The 20,351-nt window shown below is 43.0% G+C and overlaps 1 protein-coding gene across 3 annotated transcripts; it reads left to right on the forward strand.

Moving 5' to 3' along the window:
* The first annotated feature begins 1,285 nt into the window (after positions 1 to 1,285).
* On the forward strand, positions 1,286 to 19,200 carry atp7a (ATPase copper transporting alpha). 3 transcript variants are annotated; one of them, XM_052073083.1, is made up of 24 exons: positions 1,286 to 1,546; positions 3,057 to 3,180; positions 4,748 to 5,228; positions 5,672 to 6,448; positions 6,569 to 6,802; positions 6,899 to 7,062; positions 7,213 to 7,374; positions 9,328 to 9,404; positions 10,197 to 10,419; positions 10,507 to 10,740; positions 10,828 to 10,919; positions 11,459 to 11,586; positions 11,704 to 11,858; positions 11,949 to 12,083; positions 12,488 to 12,682; positions 14,131 to 14,313; positions 14,381 to 14,594; positions 14,664 to 14,792; positions 14,874 to 15,016; positions 15,926 to 16,129; positions 16,445 to 16,562; positions 17,549 to 17,651; positions 17,721 to 18,031; positions 18,220 to 19,200. In XM_052073083.1, exons 2-23 carry the CDS (start codon positions 3,061 to 3,063, stop codon positions 18,004 to 18,006), a joined length of 4,557 nt encoding a protein of 1,518 aa, XP_051929043.1. In that variant the 5' UTR covers positions 1,286 to 1,546; positions 3,057 to 3,060; the 3' UTR covers positions 18,007 to 18,031; positions 18,220 to 19,200. The 3 variants fall into 3 exon arrangements, with proteins under 3 accessions (XP_051929043.1, XP_051929026.1, XP_051929035.1); XM_052073066.1 differs by having other exon boundaries at positions 14,381 to 14,792; XM_052073075.1 differs by having other exon boundaries at positions 14,381 to 14,792; positions 18,831 to 19,200.
* Positions 19,201 to 20,351: the final 1,151 nt, after the last annotated feature.

Raw genomic sequence — 20,351 nt, forward strand, 5'->3', positions numbered from 1 at the left:
TTGGGCAAGATTTTGATGGTATTGACTTTCCTGCCAGTGTGCCAAGGTGGACCACTTGTTAGCACGTCCGCCTCACAGTGCTTTATTCAAGGGTTCGATTCCAGGCTCTGGCCTTCCAGTGTGGAGTTTGCATGTTCTTCCCATGCCTGCATGGATTTTCTCTGGGTACTTCAGTTTCCTCCCACATTCCAAATATACGTATGATAGGTTGACTGAACACTCTAAAGATACCCTAAGTGTAATTGAGTGTGAATTGTTGCTTGTCTATGTGTGCCCTGCGATTGGCTGGTAACCAATTAATGAGTTGGTTATCCCAGCTGCCCAAAGTCAGCTGGGATATGCTCCAGCACACCCATGACCCTCATGAGGATAAGTGGCCCAGATAATGGGTGGACTTAAATTACAATTTCACATGAATGCAGTATTTTTATATCTCTTGATACTCTGCTACAATGTATTTAAAACAAATTTACAATTAACATGAATGCAAAGTCTTACACACTCGGTCTGAAGTAAAGAACATTTGATTCTCATATTCAGTGTCACTCAAAATGATCACTTTCACATGAAACACACATTTTGTATTGTTAAAGAAATCATATTCACAATTTTTTAACTGGTTTCCCATTTTATGGTCCATCTGTACGTTTCAAAATCAAATTTGGACCTTTAGCACTAAAAATACACCTACTCATGTCATATAATAACAAAAACACAGTATTGTCATCTCATTATGTTTTGGAGCAATTTCGTTGTATTGTGTTATAAATGGGGCGGTCCAGTGGACCTGTGGTTAGCGCGTCGACCTCACAGTGCAGAGGTCGTAGGTTTGATCCCGGCTCTGGCCTCCCTGTGCGGAGTTTGCATGTACTCCCCAGGACCTGCGTGAGTTTTCTCCGGGTACTCCGGTTTCCTCCCACATTCCAAAGACATGCATGGCAGGCTGATTGAACACTCAAAATTGTCCCTAGGCATGAGTGTGGGCGCGGATGGTGTTCGTCTCTGTGTGCCCTGCGATTGGCTGGCAACCGGTTCAGGGTGTCCCCCGCCTACTGCCCGAAGAAAGCTGGAATGGGCTCCAGCACCCCCGTGACCCTAGTGAGGATAAAGCGGTTCGGAAATGGAATGACTGAACGAATGTGTTATAAACGAGGTCGTAGATATACATTTTGTTGAGTCATCCTTTCACACACACACAAAAAAACAAAAACAAATGATGCCTGCAAGACAACTTCAGGGTGAATTGTGTTGCCTTGACGTTCTTTGGCTAAACTCCGCCCATTCCACGTGACGTTGCACGGCAGCAGAGAGTCAGTCACCTCGGCGTGAGAAATTTGAGAATACGAGTGAAGAGCTCGCCCGGGTCGAGTTCTGTGAACGGTTGTCACAAAACTAGTTATTAAGACCGTAATTAAGTGACACTTTCTTTTCGCCAAACAATGCCGGGACATCTCGTCTGCATTTTAGCACACAAGGACGGCTGACGACAAGAAGCAAGGTGGCTAATGCTACTACCCAAGTAGCTGACTGTCACTTTAATTTGAAGGTAAGAGCTTCGTCTTTCCAATTTTCCTACTTGTTCCACTTAATCCCCCCCCCCCAACAATTTCTTCCTAGAAAAACGGACATCTGTTTATGTATCCCTGCTGCTCACTCAGTCGTGTGTTACGACAGACGGGGTTTCCTTCAGCGTAGCAAGTCAGCAAATGGCTTTCCTGTTAGCTCAAACATTGTTTGAACCAAAGAACACGACATTGGAAAAATCGCCCGGGACACCAACAAACAAGCGTTTTGCATCCAGGAGAAATATAATAAATGATGAAATAATGATCAGCGAATTGACAAGTTGACTTCGGTTGACTTCGGTGTGAAATCCGAGCCTAATAAGCCACAACTTCCGTTGTCTTTGTGGCAACAGGTGGACACACAGGTATAATATACTGTACATTCTCGACAGCTTACATTGGGTGGAAAAGTCAATTTTGGAGTGACCTCAAACAAGCTAAGTAACTACGGGATGCCTATGAAGATCAGAAGCTGTCGTTATTTTTTAACTGTGGGCCTGTGAAGCCCTTTGGTACTCTTTTGTGGTGAAGGGCTATATAAACAATTTTTGTTAGTTTTTGTTTTACTTGGAATCTCTCACACCGAATCTATTCCATCAACAGGATTAAAACCTCCGATAAGCACCCAGACCGTATGTCATTGGCATACGTAATCAATTTTTACTTTTAGCTTACTTTATCAATTTTTAATTTGAAAAGAGACTTTATGGACACACCGTTTCTTTTGGGAGATAAACAGATTTTTTTCTCCCCTAATACGAAATTGATCATTTAAGAGTTCTATCCCATCGCTTATTTGTTGCCATGTTCAAACAGGTTATTCTGCTGAGACCTACCGCTCTGCTCCTCAATGCCGTTCCACCGAAGGCTTTAGTTTGAGGGTAATTTTCATAGGAGTCCCATTTTCAAATGGTTCAAGATAAATATTCATCTGAACCGCTTTTTCTCACGAGGGTTGCCTGCTCAGTTTACTAATACTGTATCATGGCAGCCCAACACAAGTGTAATGCATAAATTATCCTAACAACTCATTAAGCCAATTAAACTCTGTTTTCATACATTCATAGTAACGGTCAAGACATGCCGTTTTTCATTCTCACGCATATCTCAGAAATAACACCTTTGCTGTTAGCTATTGTGTGAATGCAAAATGACTGCCACATTTTGGCACTTCAGATCCCTCTGGTGCATTCAACAACATAAAGTAACTGGCATTACTGGTAAAAACAAATTGAGTGAGATGCATTTGTGTTCAATTTCATGGAAAAAATATCAGAGAAAATCCTATACATCCAACATTACGGCAAAGACGTTTTGGCATTAAAAGTGAAAATATCAGGTCAGAGTTATTTTTCTTTATTATTACCTTTGAATGATAACTGCCAATAATTCAAGTACTTGTTCTGTAATTCTGTTTATCATTTGCCCTCCTAGTAGTACGTGAATGTTTGTCTGATAAATGTCCCCCCTCGATTTTATTTCTTTTTTTAGAACCATGACAAAGGAAGGCAATGTGTGCGAAGTCACCCTTGGTGTCAGGGGCATGACTTGTGGTTCCTGTGTCCAATCCATAGAGAAGCACATTGGTTCTCTGCCAGGGGTGATACACATAACGGTAATTATTATTTGTTCATTTCATAAATTCTTTCCTTTTACCGCCCCATATTGCACTGTGTTGCAAAATGTTTCCCGTTCGAAACAGGATCTTAATCACATGTCGTGGTAATTCAAATTTCAACACGTCGGGATTGAGATGTCCATTTGTATGAAACCAGTCAAAGATAACGTTGTGCAGTGCATTCTTTAGTCGCCATGCAAAACTTGATTTAAAACCAGGTAACGTCAATGTAATCAAAAAGGCCTGGGTTTTTCTTTTTTTGGTTTGTTTGTTTACCCCTCAGGCTGAGATTAAATGACAAAGATAATGCAATTGTATGTTCTAGATAGAGCTCTGTCCTTTGCAGGACTCTGACAGCAGGTCGATTCGCCGCACCCACAGGAAACACTTGCCTTTGTCTTTTCCACAATTTAGTGTCCGAGTCCTCTAGTGGCAGTCTTCGTAGAAGTGGTCATGTCAGGCCTTACTTCTGATTTTCATAGGCACAAAAACAAAGTCTCGTCCAAAGTGCAAAACCCACACATTGCTCCAGTCAAGTGATCCATTCTGTGTGTCACATGTTTATGCTTTCTGAAAGAATAGAACAACAAGGGTCATCATGTTGTTAAAAGCATGTGGACCCAGTTTATAATCTTGACTTCATACTACTGTAATAATGTAGCTCAGATCAGCTCAAATTTGAGCCTGAAATTCATTCATTGCAAATATAAATTAAGATAGTATTTTTGTATTCCTGTATTTTTTGTTTTTTTTTGTAAACAGGTTAGAAAGAGGAAAAATACCACCTGCATGTTAGAATAGTTAGGTTGTGATAGATAGCTTCTGATTCGGTTTTGTAGAAAATATTTAGGAAGGAAAGGAAAGGAAATAGTGGACATTCAAACAACCGAAGGCCGAAGCTTTAAATGACCCAAACAAGTAGAAACGTGTTAAAATGAACACTTTGTGCTGTATTTCAAATTCTTAATTGTCATGGAAATGTAAAAAGTAGGTCACCACTGGTCGCTGACTGCTTTGAATATAAACTTGCTAAGCGCACTTAGCATGCCTACTTGTGGAATTTGGTGTTACCCAAAAAGCCAAGAAAAATAGCTCAACGTGTCTGCAAATTACTCATTTGATGTGTCCTGAATTGAGATGCAGCGAAATATGCTGTTGTGTGTGATGTCTTGTATGATGCCGATGAAGTTTAGAGGAGTATTTATCAAGAACAGTTCTGATCATAAACTTAATTAATCCGACCCTTGATGAAGCACCGGGCTAGGGCAATCTTTTTCTGTTTCCATTAACCGGCCTTGCACAACTAGTAGCGGTTAATGTAATTTCACTCAGTGCTTAGCTGTGTTTTTCTCAGCAACACTATTAGAGCAGTTTCCTGAATTTGGCTCTTCAAATTCGATTCGATCCAACTTTAATGTCACTTCACGTCACAAACTCGCCACGGGTTCCTGCTGCAGACGAGGAAAAAGTATATAATCGTCAAAAGTGTCCAGACCATTCAAGATATAATTATTATTATTTTTAATTGATTGTCTATCAAGGCATGTTTCTTCTTTTTTTGTAGGTATCTTTGGAGCAGGCGAATGCCACAGTCATTTTTAATGACAGCCAGCAGAGCGCAGCGTCCCTATTGGAGGCCATTGACGACAAGGGGTTTGAATCGAGTTTATCGACGTCCGACGCGGCCTCACCTGTTTGCAACGATAGCCAGCTGGTCCCAACGTCGGGGCTGATACCTTTAACTGGGCGGCAGAAAGGGTCTCAGATCCCGGGAGAGAGTTCGTCAAACGAGGGCCTCGACGTCACCTTTGCCTCGTCTTTGACGCCCACTCGGGAGCTCAATGAAGTCATGTTGAGGCCCTCACCGTCAGAGAACAACGCTCTGAGTAGCCCTGTGACAAGAGACTTGCCCGTGTCTCCATCACCCAGCACTGACAGCAGAGCGGCGCTCCTGAAGATGAGCATTCAAGGCATGACCGGTCATTCCTGCACCACCACGATTGAGGCGAAGATTGGAAAATTGAAAGGGGTTGAAAAGATCAAAGGTGATACCAAATTATTGAGCGTATTGTGTATTACAGTATTATCATTCGAGTTTGCAGTGGTGCTTAACTGCACATATTAGCTCTTCTTTTAATAATATTTTTTCCATCGTTTGTAGATTGTTTTGTTTGAATACACATTCAGGCATGTAAAGGTGTAAAAATGGATCCATTGTCAGATTAATTGACAACTGTCACATTTATTTATATGGTTCTTAATCACAAAAAAGTCCCCTAATCTTAATTGGTCAGTTCGTCTTGATCAGAATTTTATTTTGCCAAACACAGAATTGGCATTGGCCTAAAAAGTCCAAACCCGTCGGGCCCTAATTCCAATACTGGTGCATCAATACCAAATGAATACCTCTGTCATACTGCTTGCTGACCATTGTTCTTATCTTCTGTTGAAGCTGATCCTTTTCTCTCTGCTCTTTAACTTCCCACAGTCCTCTTGGATTCTCAGGAAGCCACGATTGTATACCTGCCTTACCTCATAAGTGTTCAGACCATTATCGACCAGATTGCTTTGGCCGGCTTTGAGGCTTGTGTGAAGATCAAAACATGCCCCCTGCAACTTTCCCTGAGTGAAGTTGAACGCTTTGCTGATTTTCATAAAACAAGTGCTTCTTCAACCGTAAACACTTCTAAGGAGACAGAAACCTGCATTGACACACCTCTAGTGGCGCTCACTGTGAAAGGCATGCACTGCCGATCCTGCGTGGTCAATATCCAAGACAACATCGCTACGCTGCCCGGTGTATCCTCTGTAGTCGTCTCTCTTGAGGAAGAGAAAGCCTCCATCTGCTACGACCCGCTGAAAGTCAGTGTTGCTCAGTTGCGACAGGCAATTGAAGCACTTCCTCCAGGGACCTTCAAAACTCAACCCTGGGACTCTTCTGTGCTCCTCAGCCCTCCAACTACCTCGCCTCCGCCTGCTTTATCTGCACCGCAAGCATTTCCTCGATCATTTGCCAAACCTGCTGTACCCCAGCCCTGTTTAGTCCAACCTCTGGCATCCATAGCCAAGATTCACATTGATGGCATGACATGTAATAGTTGCGTCCAGTCAATAGAGGGCATGATGTCTCAGAGAAAAGGTGTGATTTCAGCGCAGGTGTCTTTGGCCGATAAGCAAGGCCTCTTTGAGTATGACCCCCTGTTGACCTCCCTAGTCGAGCTTAGGGATGCCATCGAAGACATGGGCTTTGATGCATTACTATCTGGTGAGACACTCATTGTCATCAGTTTTACTGCACTAATGACAAACCTCGTCTTTACTGTAATATATCACATTATTGTTCATGAAGGTTTTTGTCCCCCTTGTAATGATTTCTCGACCACAGAGACACATTCCCTGACACCTGTGTCGTCGCCCGCTGTTGTCAAGTCTTCGAGTGTGGCACTAGTGAAGGAGAAGGACCTGCTTGATGGCAGCCTCCTCAAAGAGATGCCCGAGGATCGCAAAACAGCCAAAAAAGACAAACTCTCAAGTGTGAACAAGTGCTTCATCCAGATCCGAGGCATGACCAGCGCATCTTGTGTGGCAAACATTGAGCGAAATCTCAAAAATGAGCCTGGTCAGTTCGCATTTTATAGAGAAAATGTTTTCATTTCAAAGGAATCTGTATCTGTTGCCTATGACAAAATATCAATTTAATTTTCATTTTTTTCAGGTATCTACACTGTTCTGGTGGCGTTAATGGCCAGTAAGGCTGAGGTGCGCTATAATGCTGAATTGATAGACCCTGTGAAGATTGTCGAGTGTGTGGACGAGCTAGGCTTCTCCGCCTCAGTCATGGAGAACTATGAAGGCTCCGATGTCAACCTGGAATTAGTTGTGAGTTATGCCAGTCGTTTGGTCAACGCTGTAATTATACTCACAATTTAAACAAACTAAATCCTTATCCACTTGGAAGAGATGACTGTCCCCCAACCATCATCACTTCATACATTAACCTCTCGTTCTCTTGATTCCACCTCGTTACAGGTAAGGGGAATGACTTGTGCCTCTTGCGTCCACAAAATTGAATCCAGACTGATGAGAGAAAATGGGATTAAATATGCCTCTGTTGCCCTATCCACCAATAAAGCACACATTAAGTTCGAGTCCGAAGTGATAGGACCGCGAGACATCATCAAGCTGATTGAGGTAAAACACTTCTTCATGCTGTCTGGTATGTGTATTTGGTTCGTACTTGTGCAACATCTATCTATTAGGGATGTGAATCTCAGCACTGAGGACGATTCGATACACATCACGATCCACTGCCAGCGATGCGATACTTAAACGATACATGGAATTTTCTGGCGATACGATACGTTTCACCGTCGTCACGATGCGATACGATTCGATACACATTAAGTTCAAATCAATGCGATCCGATACGATCCAATGCAATTTGTTGCGATATTGTGCAATTAAACATGATGCAAATAAGCTAAGAAAAAAAACTTTTAAAAAGATGGAATTCAGTATGGTATTACAAAAAGGATACCACTTTATTCCTTATAAAGAGTAGAACTTGTAAAACAACTTATTTAAGCCCTTTCACAATTGGGTTTTGTGCAAAGAAAATGTAAACAATTTGGCACCTGAGACTCACAGCTGTTGCTATAGTGTAAACACAAACAGACTCTCACTGAGTGTCTTATATGAAATATTCATATATATATATATATATATATATATATATATATATATATATATATATATGAATCTCTAGCGCAAGATGTCCACCCATCCACTGTAAGTGCAACTCTTTGCGCACTGTTCAGCGACAGTAATCTCACTTCTCACTTTGTTGTACACATCGGGAATATGTTTGTAAGTGAACACAGACCTGTCTGGTATTTTATACCTGGGTTCCAAAACGTGCACGAGCTGTCTGAAACCCTCGTTGTCCACCACGCTAAGGCTGGAGGTCTTTGCATATGAAATAAGCAGTGGCCTTAGTTATAGCCATTGCGCGGTCACAGTGAATTGCAAGGGGACTCCCAAAATAAGAGGCCATTTTTTTCTGATCCTGACCTGGTTTACCAAGAGTTTCTCCGGTGTCCGAGCGAGGAACTGGGCGGGGAAGCGGGAGGGAAACTTGTCGGTGATCTGGTGCCATCGGTTTCAGTGGGTCTGCATATTTGTGGTGCTGCCGTTGTATGGCTTCTTAGTGCGACATTCCTTGCAAATTACGGAGGTTTTATCAAGCTTTCTGTCTTTTTTTCGAAGCCGTACTATTTCCAAACATAAGATTTGAATGTTGCGGCTGCATTAAATATAGTAGTTTCCTTGCTGCTGCGTACGCTAACTTCTATAATGTTTCGCTTGTTGTGTACTGGACTGTATGTGACGCACGGCTACCGTCCGTATTCAACACAAAACGCAAAGCAATGATGGTGCATTCATTGCGCCTAGGAAAGGGTAGATATGTGACGTTTAACATTAATAAAACGGCGATTGAATCGGATTTTACCGATACCCATCAATGCATCGTGATGAATCGCGATTTCACCCGTCAATCGCGTCGTACCCAGTGAATGAGCCGATGCACTCGGATCGCGGACGTGCGCATCGATGTATCGATTAATATCGATTATTTTCCACACCCTTACTATCTATATATATATTGCGCGTCGTCCCGCACGCGGTCTGTCCTTCCGTCTGTCCCTTTTCAAAACGTACCTACTTCACCGCGCCGCTGCGCGCCGCCACTGCGCCGCCACTGCGCCGCTCAGGCAGTGGCTCACTGTGATCGCGCGGGCACCTTAGCGAAAAAATGTTGTCTACCCACAAGCATTGCAATGAAATTGTTAGTTATTTAGTAGAGCTAAACATCTCTTTATTTTCGCGATAAGCAATGAAGATGAACAAAAAGTTGAACCAAGCAACAACACTTTTGTGGGCCGAAGGCCCACCTTACCAGCCTTCCGCAGGAACTAGCTGATGAGCCGCCCGCAGGGCGGCGAACCACCACCTTACCAGCCTTCCGCAGGAACTAGCTGATGAGCCGCCCGGAGGGCGGCGAACCAGCTAGTGACATTATATTTACGTAAGAGAAAGCTGCAGGTTGAATTTTCAAACTAAATCAGTGCTCTGTCATGTTTGTAGAATTCGGGTTTTGAAGCATCTTTGGTGAAGAAGGACCGTGCCGCCAGCCATTTGGACCATAGCAAGGAGATACGACAGTGAGAAACATTTGATTTGATATACAGATCTCCCATCCACTTGTAATTGGTTCAGGGTGCGCCCCGCCTCATGGCCAAAGGCAGCCTAATGAGGACAAGCCCGATAAAAAAGGGTTGGATGAATGTCCAATCGAATGTGTCTGCAACTAGTGCAAAAGTGATCATTCTAATTACTTGCAGCAAAACTCTCAAAATCAAGGGGGCGTGTTATACAGGAGGCTCAATCAGAAATAAAAATGTTGACATCGCTTAGGCATTTACCAGTACCTAGGAGGTGTAAAAAAAAGTAGTTAAAGAAATCTAACAACAAATAAAGAAATAAAACATAGCTTACTAAAATGACTAAAAGAATGTACAGTGCGAGAACAAGGTTTTCGAAAATATGATTTGAAAAATACTTTGAAAGACATTAAAAGGTATGGAAATAGAGCATAGTTTTGAACTTGGATTTCAACATATTTACCCGTTACTAGGATATTTTGAACCTTTAATCACTCACTACTGTACCGCATCACTAATAAAGGATACCAGCAAAATTAAGTACGGGCGGGAAAAAAAGCATTTTCAGGGTGGTTTTGGAGGGGTGTATTTTACAAGGGTGCATGTTATTTACAGGATTTTACAATATATGAATTTGGGTGAAATACATCATGCTGTCGGCGTCGAAACAGAATTGCCATTTTAGAAATGTCACCTTTTGACCCCAGGGTTAACATTTTGAAGCTGCTAAAAATGTCAACGATCAAACAAAGACGTTTCTCTGAGTACCTTTGAATGTCTTTGCTCTCCGAGGTGGAGGAGATCTTTCTTGGTGAGCCTGATATTTTGCGTGCCAGTGATGGGCATGATGGTATACATGATCATCATGGACCACCAGATGAACGCTTCCCACCAACACAACGCCACGGCCGAGGACCTCAACTTGTACCACGCCACCATGTTCCTGGAGAGACAGTTGCTCCCAGGCCTCTCTGTCATGAACTTGCTCTCTTTTCTTTTTTGCGTACCTGTGCAGGTGAGTCATGAGGTTCCTTACCTCCCCTACACATGTGTGTAGCTCAGTGGCCTGAAACATTTCTTACAATTCTCTTCCTCTGTTTAGTTTATCGGTGGGCGCTACTTCTACGTTCAGGCCTACAAAGCAGTGACACACAGATCTGCCAACATGGATGTGCTTATAGTCCTGGCCACCTCCATAGCTTTCACATACTCCTCCATCGTACTAATCGTGGCCATGGTGGAGAGAGCAAAAATCAATCCCATCACCTTCTTTGACACACCGCCTATGCTTTTTGTCTTCATCTCGCTGGGACGCTGGTTGGAGCAGATAGCCAAGGTTCGAATGAATGACGAGGCTTGGAATGTGCTGTTTGGCATTGCCGCATCTACGATGTTTTTCTTTGGGTGTGTGTCTTCCTTTTAGAGCAAGACGTCTGAGGCTCTTTCCAAGCTAATGTCTCTGCAAGCCACGGAGGCCACAGTGGTCATTCTCAACAGTGATTCAACCATTCTGAGGTAATAATGCTTTGTGATCCTTTTGGCCACGATGCAACCGATTGTTCTTGAATTGCTACAAGATAAAGGCCAACATAATGCAAGACTAAATCCATATTGGCCATTCTTCAAAGAATTATATATTACTCACATCCAGATGCCCTACAAATTGAGTTATTATATCCTACCAAGGAAACCACAAGGCTCACGATACAGTATGTATCTTGGACATTTTCTTGTATACAGAGCCCACAGCAGAGACTTACAGTATTTGGCTCACATCTTTGGCCCAAATTTTAGGGTCGGCTCCCAATTATAAACATGCTGTTTTGTTCAATCAATACCGCAGACAGTGACAATCAAAACTGAAAATTATTTTTTTAAGGAAGAATTCTTGATACAGCTCTTGTACACTAAAATGATATCCAATACAAGTCATCGTGTTGTGACTTTCAAGAGACTGTATTTGTACAGTACAGTACATATACTGCATATATATTGTAGTACTGCTTCATTGAATACATTTCAAGGCATGAGTTTATTGTTGACTCTGATTCCAGTGAGAATCAAGTGGATGTTGAGTTGGTGCAGAGGGGAGATGTGGTAAAAGTAGTTCCTGGTGGGAAGTTTCCAGTCGATGGCAGAGTTCTTCAGGGGCATTCCATGGCGGACGAGTCCCTCATCACAGGTAAGTCACACCATTGTGGGCAAAAAATTCTGTCCCTTTAGATTTGGGGCTTAAAACTGGAAAGCGGGTTGCTGCAGACGGGGCCTTTTCTGACCAGCTGTTGCTTTGGAACTTCAGGTGAGGCCATGCCCGTGACTAAGAAGCCAGGGAGTGTTGTGATTGCGGGCTCCATTAACCAGAATGGCTCTCTCCTGGTCAGCGCTACACATGTCGGCATGGACACCACGCTGTCTCAGATTGTCAAACTAGTTGAAGAGGCTCAGACTTCAAAAGTGTGTCGTGGGGTTCTGACCTAGTACTTCAATGTGGTGGTCTAAGTATCTGATTCTCAATGTTTTTCCCTTTTTAAAAAATATTTTTAGGCTCCCATCCAACAGTATGCTGATAAGATCAGTGGCTACTTTGTACCCTTCATTGTTGCCGTGTCACTCCTTACTTTGATTTCCTGGATTGTAATTGGGTTCCTGGATTTCCCTCTAGTGGAAAAATACTTTCCAGTGAGTGTTCCAATTGAATTATTGTATTTCTCAAATACTGTAGTGGCAATCTGACTGAACAAACAAACTACATCTCAGACAACTCTAAAACCAAAATAAACCAGGTATGGGTATTTTTAAATTGTAAAACGTGTATATTACAAATTTCAAAGTTTATTCTATAGAAATTTCTCCACACCCAATCTGTATTGAAGTTTTACTGCAACTGTATGTTTTCCCACAGTATTCTAGATTATTCAAATGCATCTGCACTGCAAAAAGTCAAATCCTTTTTATTTTTAGCACATAAATGCTAACATGCCACGCACCTATTCAAGCTTCTTTCGCTCTTGACCAACCTTTTTAACAGTTCCTATAAGCAGATTTGGAAATGTTTATAATTCACATTCTGTTGCTCCTGGCAGGGTTATGACAAAAGCATTTCCAGGGCAGAGGCGGTGATTCGCTTCGCTTTCCAGGCCTCCATAACCGTGTTATGCATCGCCTGTCCCTGCTCCCTCGGTCTGGCGACCCCAACGGCTGTCATGGTGGGCACTGGGGTTGGAGCCCAAAATGGCATCCTGATAAAAGGAGGGGGACCTCTGGAAATGGCACACAAGGTGTGGTATGAACAGTACCGTATTTTCACGACTATTCGACGCATCGTACTAATGGCCGCAGTCTCATTAATGGGTGACATTTCTGTATTTTACACAAACACAGGACGCACCGTACTAATGGCCGCAGTTTTACAGTGGTAAAACATACGCCAGCTTAAACATACGGCATGCATGCGCGCACTCTAACACGTTAGCTTGAAGCATACGGTAGCATGCCAAGACATACAGATAAGATAAAAACACGTTTTTAAAAAGGCAACGAAAGCAGAACTGAGTTCGGGTGTATTTTATTTAGCCATCGTACAATGTTCTCACGTTTTTCGATCAATAATCACCCAGAAATCCATCAAAGTCCTCATCCTCTGTATCAGAAGCAGAGGACTGCACATCCCAGTTGTCATTGAACGCATCACGTGCTAGTGTGAGTTGCTACGCATTGCCGAGCGGAAAGAAGGAGTAGCAACAGCAAAGTCAACATTTCTCTCGTGTGAAGCTTTCCCACATTTGAAAGTAAAGAACAGAGCGAAACATGGTGGCAGCGCGTGTGTGTGTAGAAAGAATTGAACAATTGTGCAAGTACCGTAATCCATCAAAAACGCTGCGTTCCCTCTCGTTGTTGCGAATTGTGGCGTAACTCGCCAAGCGCTGCCTCTCACTCTTTGTAAAGTTGTGTTTGCCACCGATCATCCATTGTTCCCATGCCGTTCGCAACTTTACTTTGAACGCCCGGTTGATGTCAATGTCCAGCGGTTGGAGTTCTTTAGTCAAGCCTCCGGGAATAACGGCAAGCTCATTTGCTTGACTTGTTTTTTCACCGCTGCTGTGAGATGGGCACGCATGCCAAAAGCATAACCGGTGGCTTTAAGTTTGAACTGAGCTTCGTAGGCGTGTCTTTTTGTCGAATTTATTTTCAGGGGTTCTTAGAAACCAAATCCGGAGTTGTTTTGCAACAATGCACATTGCCACACTCTATAGAAGTGTTGGTACTGGCTTGAGGCGTCCACTTACACGCCCACCCTTCACCATTGGCGGACTAGCATGCCTGTCCTCTCTCTCTCTCTCTCTCTCTCTCTCTCTCTCTCTCCCTCTCCATATATGTATATATACACGCCCACCCTTCCCTGATTGGCCGACTTCTTTCCCGCATGCCTGGCCACAGTCACTTCCGCCTTTTCTCTATATAAACAGCGTGTCGGCTGTCAGTCAGATTTTGGAACTCAGCGCATATAAAGGACGCTCCGCACCATAAGGCGTCCTGTCCATTTTGGAGAAAATTTAAGACTTTTAATGGCGCCTTATAGTCGTGAAAATACGGTACTCTGATTAATTTGAGTAACCCTGGGGTGAGACTTTTGAACAGTACTCCAGATGCTTTGGGTTTCTTGAGCAACCACCACTGTCAGTTTCACTGTGTTTAACTCAGACTAAAAGCAAGCATCTATACACAGGTCCAGTCAGTGGTGTTTGATAAAACCGGGACCATTACGTATGGTGCTCCAAAGGTTGTCCAAGTCAAAATAGTAGTGGAGGGCAACAAGATGCCTCGCTCCCGACTGCTCGCCATCGTGGGCACAGCAGAGAACAACAGCGAGCATCCTTTGGGAGCATCTATCACCAAGTATTGCAAGCAGGTTGGTATTGACTTCAACCACTCAATTCCTGTTTACTGAGCACAGCAACATTACCATGCACGTGCAGGAGCTCGTCACAGAGTCGCTTGGCACGTGCACTGACTTCCAAGCCGTGCCGGGCTGCGGCATTCGGTGTCGGGTCAGCAACACCGAGATGCTGTCAAAGCACACAGACAGCGACAGCGATGACAACAACCAGCGCAACAGCATGCTTGTTCAGATCAGCGACACCGTCACGTCAACCAGCTCCCATTCTCTTATCATGGACCCACAGTCAATCAGTACGTTTTCGTCCCATCACTCATTTCTACTCTATGTTGTGATGTTATTCAAGTCCCGTCTGTCTGCAGGCTACGCGGTCCTGATTGGCAATCGAGAGTGGATGAAGCGGAATGGTCTGCAGGTCCGACATGATATCGATGATGCCATGACGGAGCACGAGCAAAGAGGTCGCACCGCCGTCCTGGTTGCTGTAGACGGTGAGTGCTGGAAGTCAAAACATAAGGAATACCACCTGTTTATAAAATGAAGACACATCATTTTCACACTTCCTTTTTTAGATGTCCTGTGTGCCATGATAGCCATAGCGGACACAGTGAAGCCGGAAGCTGAGATGGCTGTCCAAACTCTGACCTACATGGGCCTGGAGGTCGTGTTGATGACGGGAGACAACAGCAAGACGGCACGGGCCATTGCTGCACAGGTCGGCCCAACATGTAGCAATGTGGATCGTTATTTCTGTGGCCACCTCCTCCTGAAGCCTTTCAGGAAAGTAAAAATAAAATCTGCAACGTAGAAATACCCTCTCGGCATGTTTTTATGCCATTCATGTCACTTAAAAAAATGATGGTCTTGAAACACACATTTAAAACATTACAAAGACATTGGAGAATGTAAGCTCAATGAATGACACTAAACTAAAACTATTTTACGAACAATGTGTACTCAAGACGATGATGGGGCTGCCCAAATCTAATTTGTCAGAAAAATTGACATGTTGAAATTCGATATCAAAAATGTTGTTCTGCCTGCACGAGCATTACAGTACAACTCTGCATTAACAGTAGAAAATGATTGGAAACAAATTTGGTGGAAATGCTTGAAACAGTTTGAAAACTTTTATTAAAGTTTTTCCAAACTGACTTTAGATTAGATGCCTTAATAACCCCCCCCCCCCCGCCCCCCACGCCAAAAATATCATGTACGATATGAGAACAGTACATGACTTGTGCCTGAGTAAAGTCGTGTAAAGTACAGCCATAGATTTGAATAGGTTGATATGACAGCCTCAATTTGAGATGTGTGCTTATGTGAAGCTCATGTATTACCGTTTGAAGGGACCGTCCTCCTTGCTAAAATGGCCGCCACGTATGTACATTTTGATGGGAAAGGCGCCCCTGCCAACATGGCCGACACTATTTTCTCGCAATGGAATCCGGCATCTGTTGTCTCTGGGTCCATTAATTGAGGTTCCGCTTTATATAGTCGTTATTTCCGTGTTAAGATACATCCATCCTATTTGTTAAATTATACATTTCTGTTAATTACAACTTTGAGAATTCCCCAATTTTTGCCTCCCTAATTCTACTAGCATGCCTTCTTTCTTCATTAGGTGGGCATCAGGAAGGTGTTTGCAGAGGTGCTGCCCTCCCACAAGGTGGCCAAGGTGGAGCAGCTGCAGCAGGCGGGAAAGAGGGTCGCCATGGTAGGAGACGGCATCAACGACTCGCCCGCTCTGGCCATGGCTGACGTCGGCATCGCCATTGGAACGGGCACGGATGTCGCCATCGAGGCAGCAGATGTGGTCTTGATCAGGGTGTGAATTTAATGTTTGACTTTGGCTTTCGCTGCACTTCTGTGTTCAACTTATTTTGCACATATGCACATTTTGCAGTAGTCTTGATAAATAAAGAACAGAGCGGGCCATACCTTCCCCACTTCTAGTTTAGAAAATCTGCTGTGAGTATTGACCTAAGAAAACAATGAGCTAATAATGCATGCTCACAGTTACCGGTTATTCTTTTTAATGGGCCTCTTCTCGACCGTGCTTCACCTTTTTGACAGTTGTTAGGAGCTACTTCAAATGTATTCGTGCAAACCTATTATTATTCATTTTTGCTTGTGCTGACAGAATGACCTGCTGGATGTGGTCAGCAGCATCGACCTCTCTAAAAAGACTGTCAAGAGGATCAGGATCAACTTTGTCTTCGCTCTCATCTACAACCTGGTTGGCATTCCCATCGCTGCAGGTGAAAGACCACACTTGCGTCTCTGCTCACACAGAGCATTGACACTTCTGGACGTTTCTGGCGTTTGTGATTTGCACACGTAATATGATTTGACAAGATGCTCAGCACTCTTCATGTTGACAGTAAATGTTCAAAAAGTGTGTGTATGTGTGCGTGCGCGTATGGAAAAAAAAAAAAAAAAGACAACACCCTGTTCAAATGCCAGGTTTTTGTGATTTAAAGCATCGGCACGGATGAAATAATTTCCAAACCTTTTCCACGATTACGGTACTGTGACTTTTATCCTGTACATCTTAGGCAATTAAATGAGGAAGTACGGTCAAACTAAACAACTGAGATGAAAATGTGATTCCCAAATGTCCGCATTACATTGTTTAAGTCTGTACTCTGTGTATGTAATGAAATAGTTTGTTAGTTTTCATTTTATATCATGTAATGTGCAGATTTTTTTCTTCTGTAGTCTTTTCTCAATTAATGTGTATATAGTACATTATTTTTCTTGTGATATAATATGTATAATAATATGCAAATACTTCTGTAGTCTCAATTTTAGTTTTTTTAAAAACGCTGACATTTTCTCATCTAATATTCTTTGGGAAAAAAAAAGTGAATGACTCTTCTCATAAATTTCCAATTTGTGGTTCTAGTAACACTGGAACTTTATTGTGAAAATGTACATTCTTTTACCTTGTAATACAATATTGCAAGGACATTTTCTACTCCTTCATTAGTTATTTATATTTCAACTTCATTGACTTCTTTGTTTTCAATCATGAATTTGTTCTCATAAATTTACATTATTTTATCTTGCAATGTATTTTAGCTGTAAAAAAAGGAGTGTAGTAATCCAAAATATATGACAAACCGATTCCCTTAATTTTTACCATGTTGTTCTTATAAAGTGCAACTTTTTGTATCAAGTAACCTCTTTGTTTTAAGTAATGTGGCATCCCAGAATGTTCACACTGTCACTCATGTGTTCTTAGGTGTCTTCCTTCCCATTGGTTTGGTATTACAGCCGTGGATGGGCTCTGCCGCCATGGCAATGTCTTCCGTCTCTGTGGTTTTGTCCTCGCTTCTACTGAAATGGTAGTCCTCTCTTCACGACCAACGCTGCTTTTCACTCTGCCGCATTCTCACTGTCCACCTTTTGCGTAGCTACACCAAGCCCAGCGCCGAGAAGCTGGAGGCCCAACTAGAGTCGCGGCTGGGCCGCGGCACACGACAGAGCAGCCTTTCCAACATCAGCGTCAACATCGGCATGGGCGAGCTGCGGCGATCTTCGCCCAAGCTCAGTCTTCTCGACCGCATTGTCAACTACAGCCGGGCGTCCATCAATTCACTGCGCTCCGACAAGCACTCGATCCACAGCCAGGTGCTCAGCGAGCCCGACAAACACTCGCTCCTCATGGGGGAGGCGCCGTGCGAAGAGGAGTTCTGCTGAAGGCCACGGTCACAAAGTGCCCAAGGTAGCGTCTTTTTTTTCAATCCCGGGCGGCTTCGCTAAGCGTTTCATCTGGGTGGAGGATGCCGTGGCGTCACACTTGATTACAAGAGAGCCTGCGCATCCTCATATTGATTACGAGCACTTCCGAGCAAACTGGCTCACTTCCTCTTCTCCCCCCCCCCCCCCCCCCCCCCATTTTGTGGACGTCAGAGCCATGCAGTGCCATGAGAGCAGCCGGCTGAGCACCCCTGTGTATCCAAAGACCTTAAGTTTTAGCCCTTTTCATTCAATGTTGTATAATATGGAGTACGGTATTTATATTTCCCCTTATTTATCATGTTCATCCTAATCCATGTGGGAGATTCAAATGACACTTGAGAGCGAGTTGGAAACGTACGTTAGACAAGTCGAGTGGAAACGCCATCGTGGCAAAGTCCAGCACATTCCAAAGAGAGCACTTTGGACCCAACAGTGGTCGAATGTTGCCGTGGCGACGGTCAGGCGTTCACTTAACCCGGCGCTATCTGCTGTTATCATGTTACATACACTGTATGTGTTGCTCATTGCTGTGCAAGTTGTCTTCCATATGTCACGCAAGTGCATTTAGGCCATCCGTCCTGATTGCATGTTGTGTCGTATGTTACTGCTTCTCGGCTTCTTTGTGTCTGCGAGTTGTGGCACTAATTACTACTTACAGTCGTGGATGGTTTCCTGCTAGACGGGATTATTGCTTTTTTTCTTCTTTCTTGAGCCTTTTTAAAGTTGGCACATTGTCATGCAAGAGTCCAAGCCCTCGCTTTGTTATTTTTTTTTTGTTTTAGTTGTTGCCGCTTCCCCAAAGATGTGTGTTCTGAAGTCCGCTGAGCGTGACCACATCGGCCTGTCCAAAGTGACATCCACAAAGCGTCACATTACATGTACATCTATGGTTAAATGAAGGATGTTTGCCTTGAATGTTCTCAGTCAGCGACGGGGAACCTTCAGCTACAGCTCAGAAGAACTTTTCATTCGGGCTGCCCAAAAAAGTGACCCCTGAATATCCATAATTGACTTTGAATAAACATTAATTTCCATGTTGTGTATTTTTGTCAAAAAATTGTATGGATTTGAAAATGGCTGAACTGGTTCTCCACTGCTATTCTAAACAATTGTGCCTTGGATTTAAAAAAAAATAAAGCAAAATGTATACTTGTTATCTTCTGTTGAGTGCCTTACGGTGGTGCTCTTTATTATTTGACATAAAGATCACATTGAGTCAGTGAACTGCACAAGCAAATGCCATTTCATTTTCAGAAATACATAAATCATCTTGACTTATTCCCTCACATGATCGCTTGGTCTGCATTTTTAATTGACACTTTCCACCAGTTTGTGTAGTAGGTTAAGATGTACAGCAATAAAGAGGGATTAGCTCTTATTAGATGCAATTATGTAAAGAAAGTGAATATAGTAAATGAGTCAACCAAAATAGGATTTTTGTGCTACTCTCAGCTGGTCAGAGATGAAGGATTTATAAAAACCAAACAAAAAAGTGCAGCATTTCATATCAGCATTCCAACATTGTGCTTTTGTGGACCAAGACTTGTCTGTAGCAGGAAAACGTTACATTCAGTTCACCTTGAAGATGACAAGAACACGTCACGTCACGTCATACCACCTGGAAGCATCTATCTGGAAACACTATTTAAATCAAGTTACTCATACAATACAACAATAGTAGATTTAGAGACTATTAAACATCTTTACAGTGATCACACCATGATGTTGGGTGATGAAATCGACGTTCACTAACATTTGATGTAAACATTTTCCGTCATTGGATAAAATTATTACAACACTTGAACTCCACATAGAGGAAATCAATCAGTATTTTTGCTTGCGAGTTGTGTGCCTGTGGTGGTGGTGTTTTTGTGTTTTTTTTTCCTCATCCCTGATTTCTAGAAGTGGCCAATGAAACGTCCGGTTCTCTGGCCAGATTGAGGATCTTCATATGCCGGGTGACGGAAAGTGACAAGCACAGTCTAGGTAGGTGAGATGGTGCTTGCTTTTTCTAATACACAGCATTATACTTTCATTCTGAAACATTATACAACACTGATTGAGGGTCGTACAATTAAATGACATCCTGATGAGGAAATGTGAGAGCACTGTATGGTACCAAAAGCATCTCAAGTGCACACGGGGGTCCTTGGTTTATGACGGAGTCGTGTTCCTATGGTGGTGATTTAATCTGAATGCATATGCAAATCGGGACTCATTAACCTACGCTAGCACAGTCATTGAGTCAGTAATACTGTAAATATTTTTTCTGGAAAAACACTTCTAGGTTGTAAATTGTAAAT

Source organism: Hippocampus zosterae, chromosome 1 (genome assembly GCF_025434085.1).
Source record: "Hippocampus zosterae strain Florida chromosome 1, ASM2543408v3, whole genome shotgun sequence".
NCBI classification, from domain to species: domain Eukaryota; kingdom Metazoa; phylum Chordata; class Actinopteri; order Syngnathiformes; family Syngnathidae; genus Hippocampus; species Hippocampus zosterae.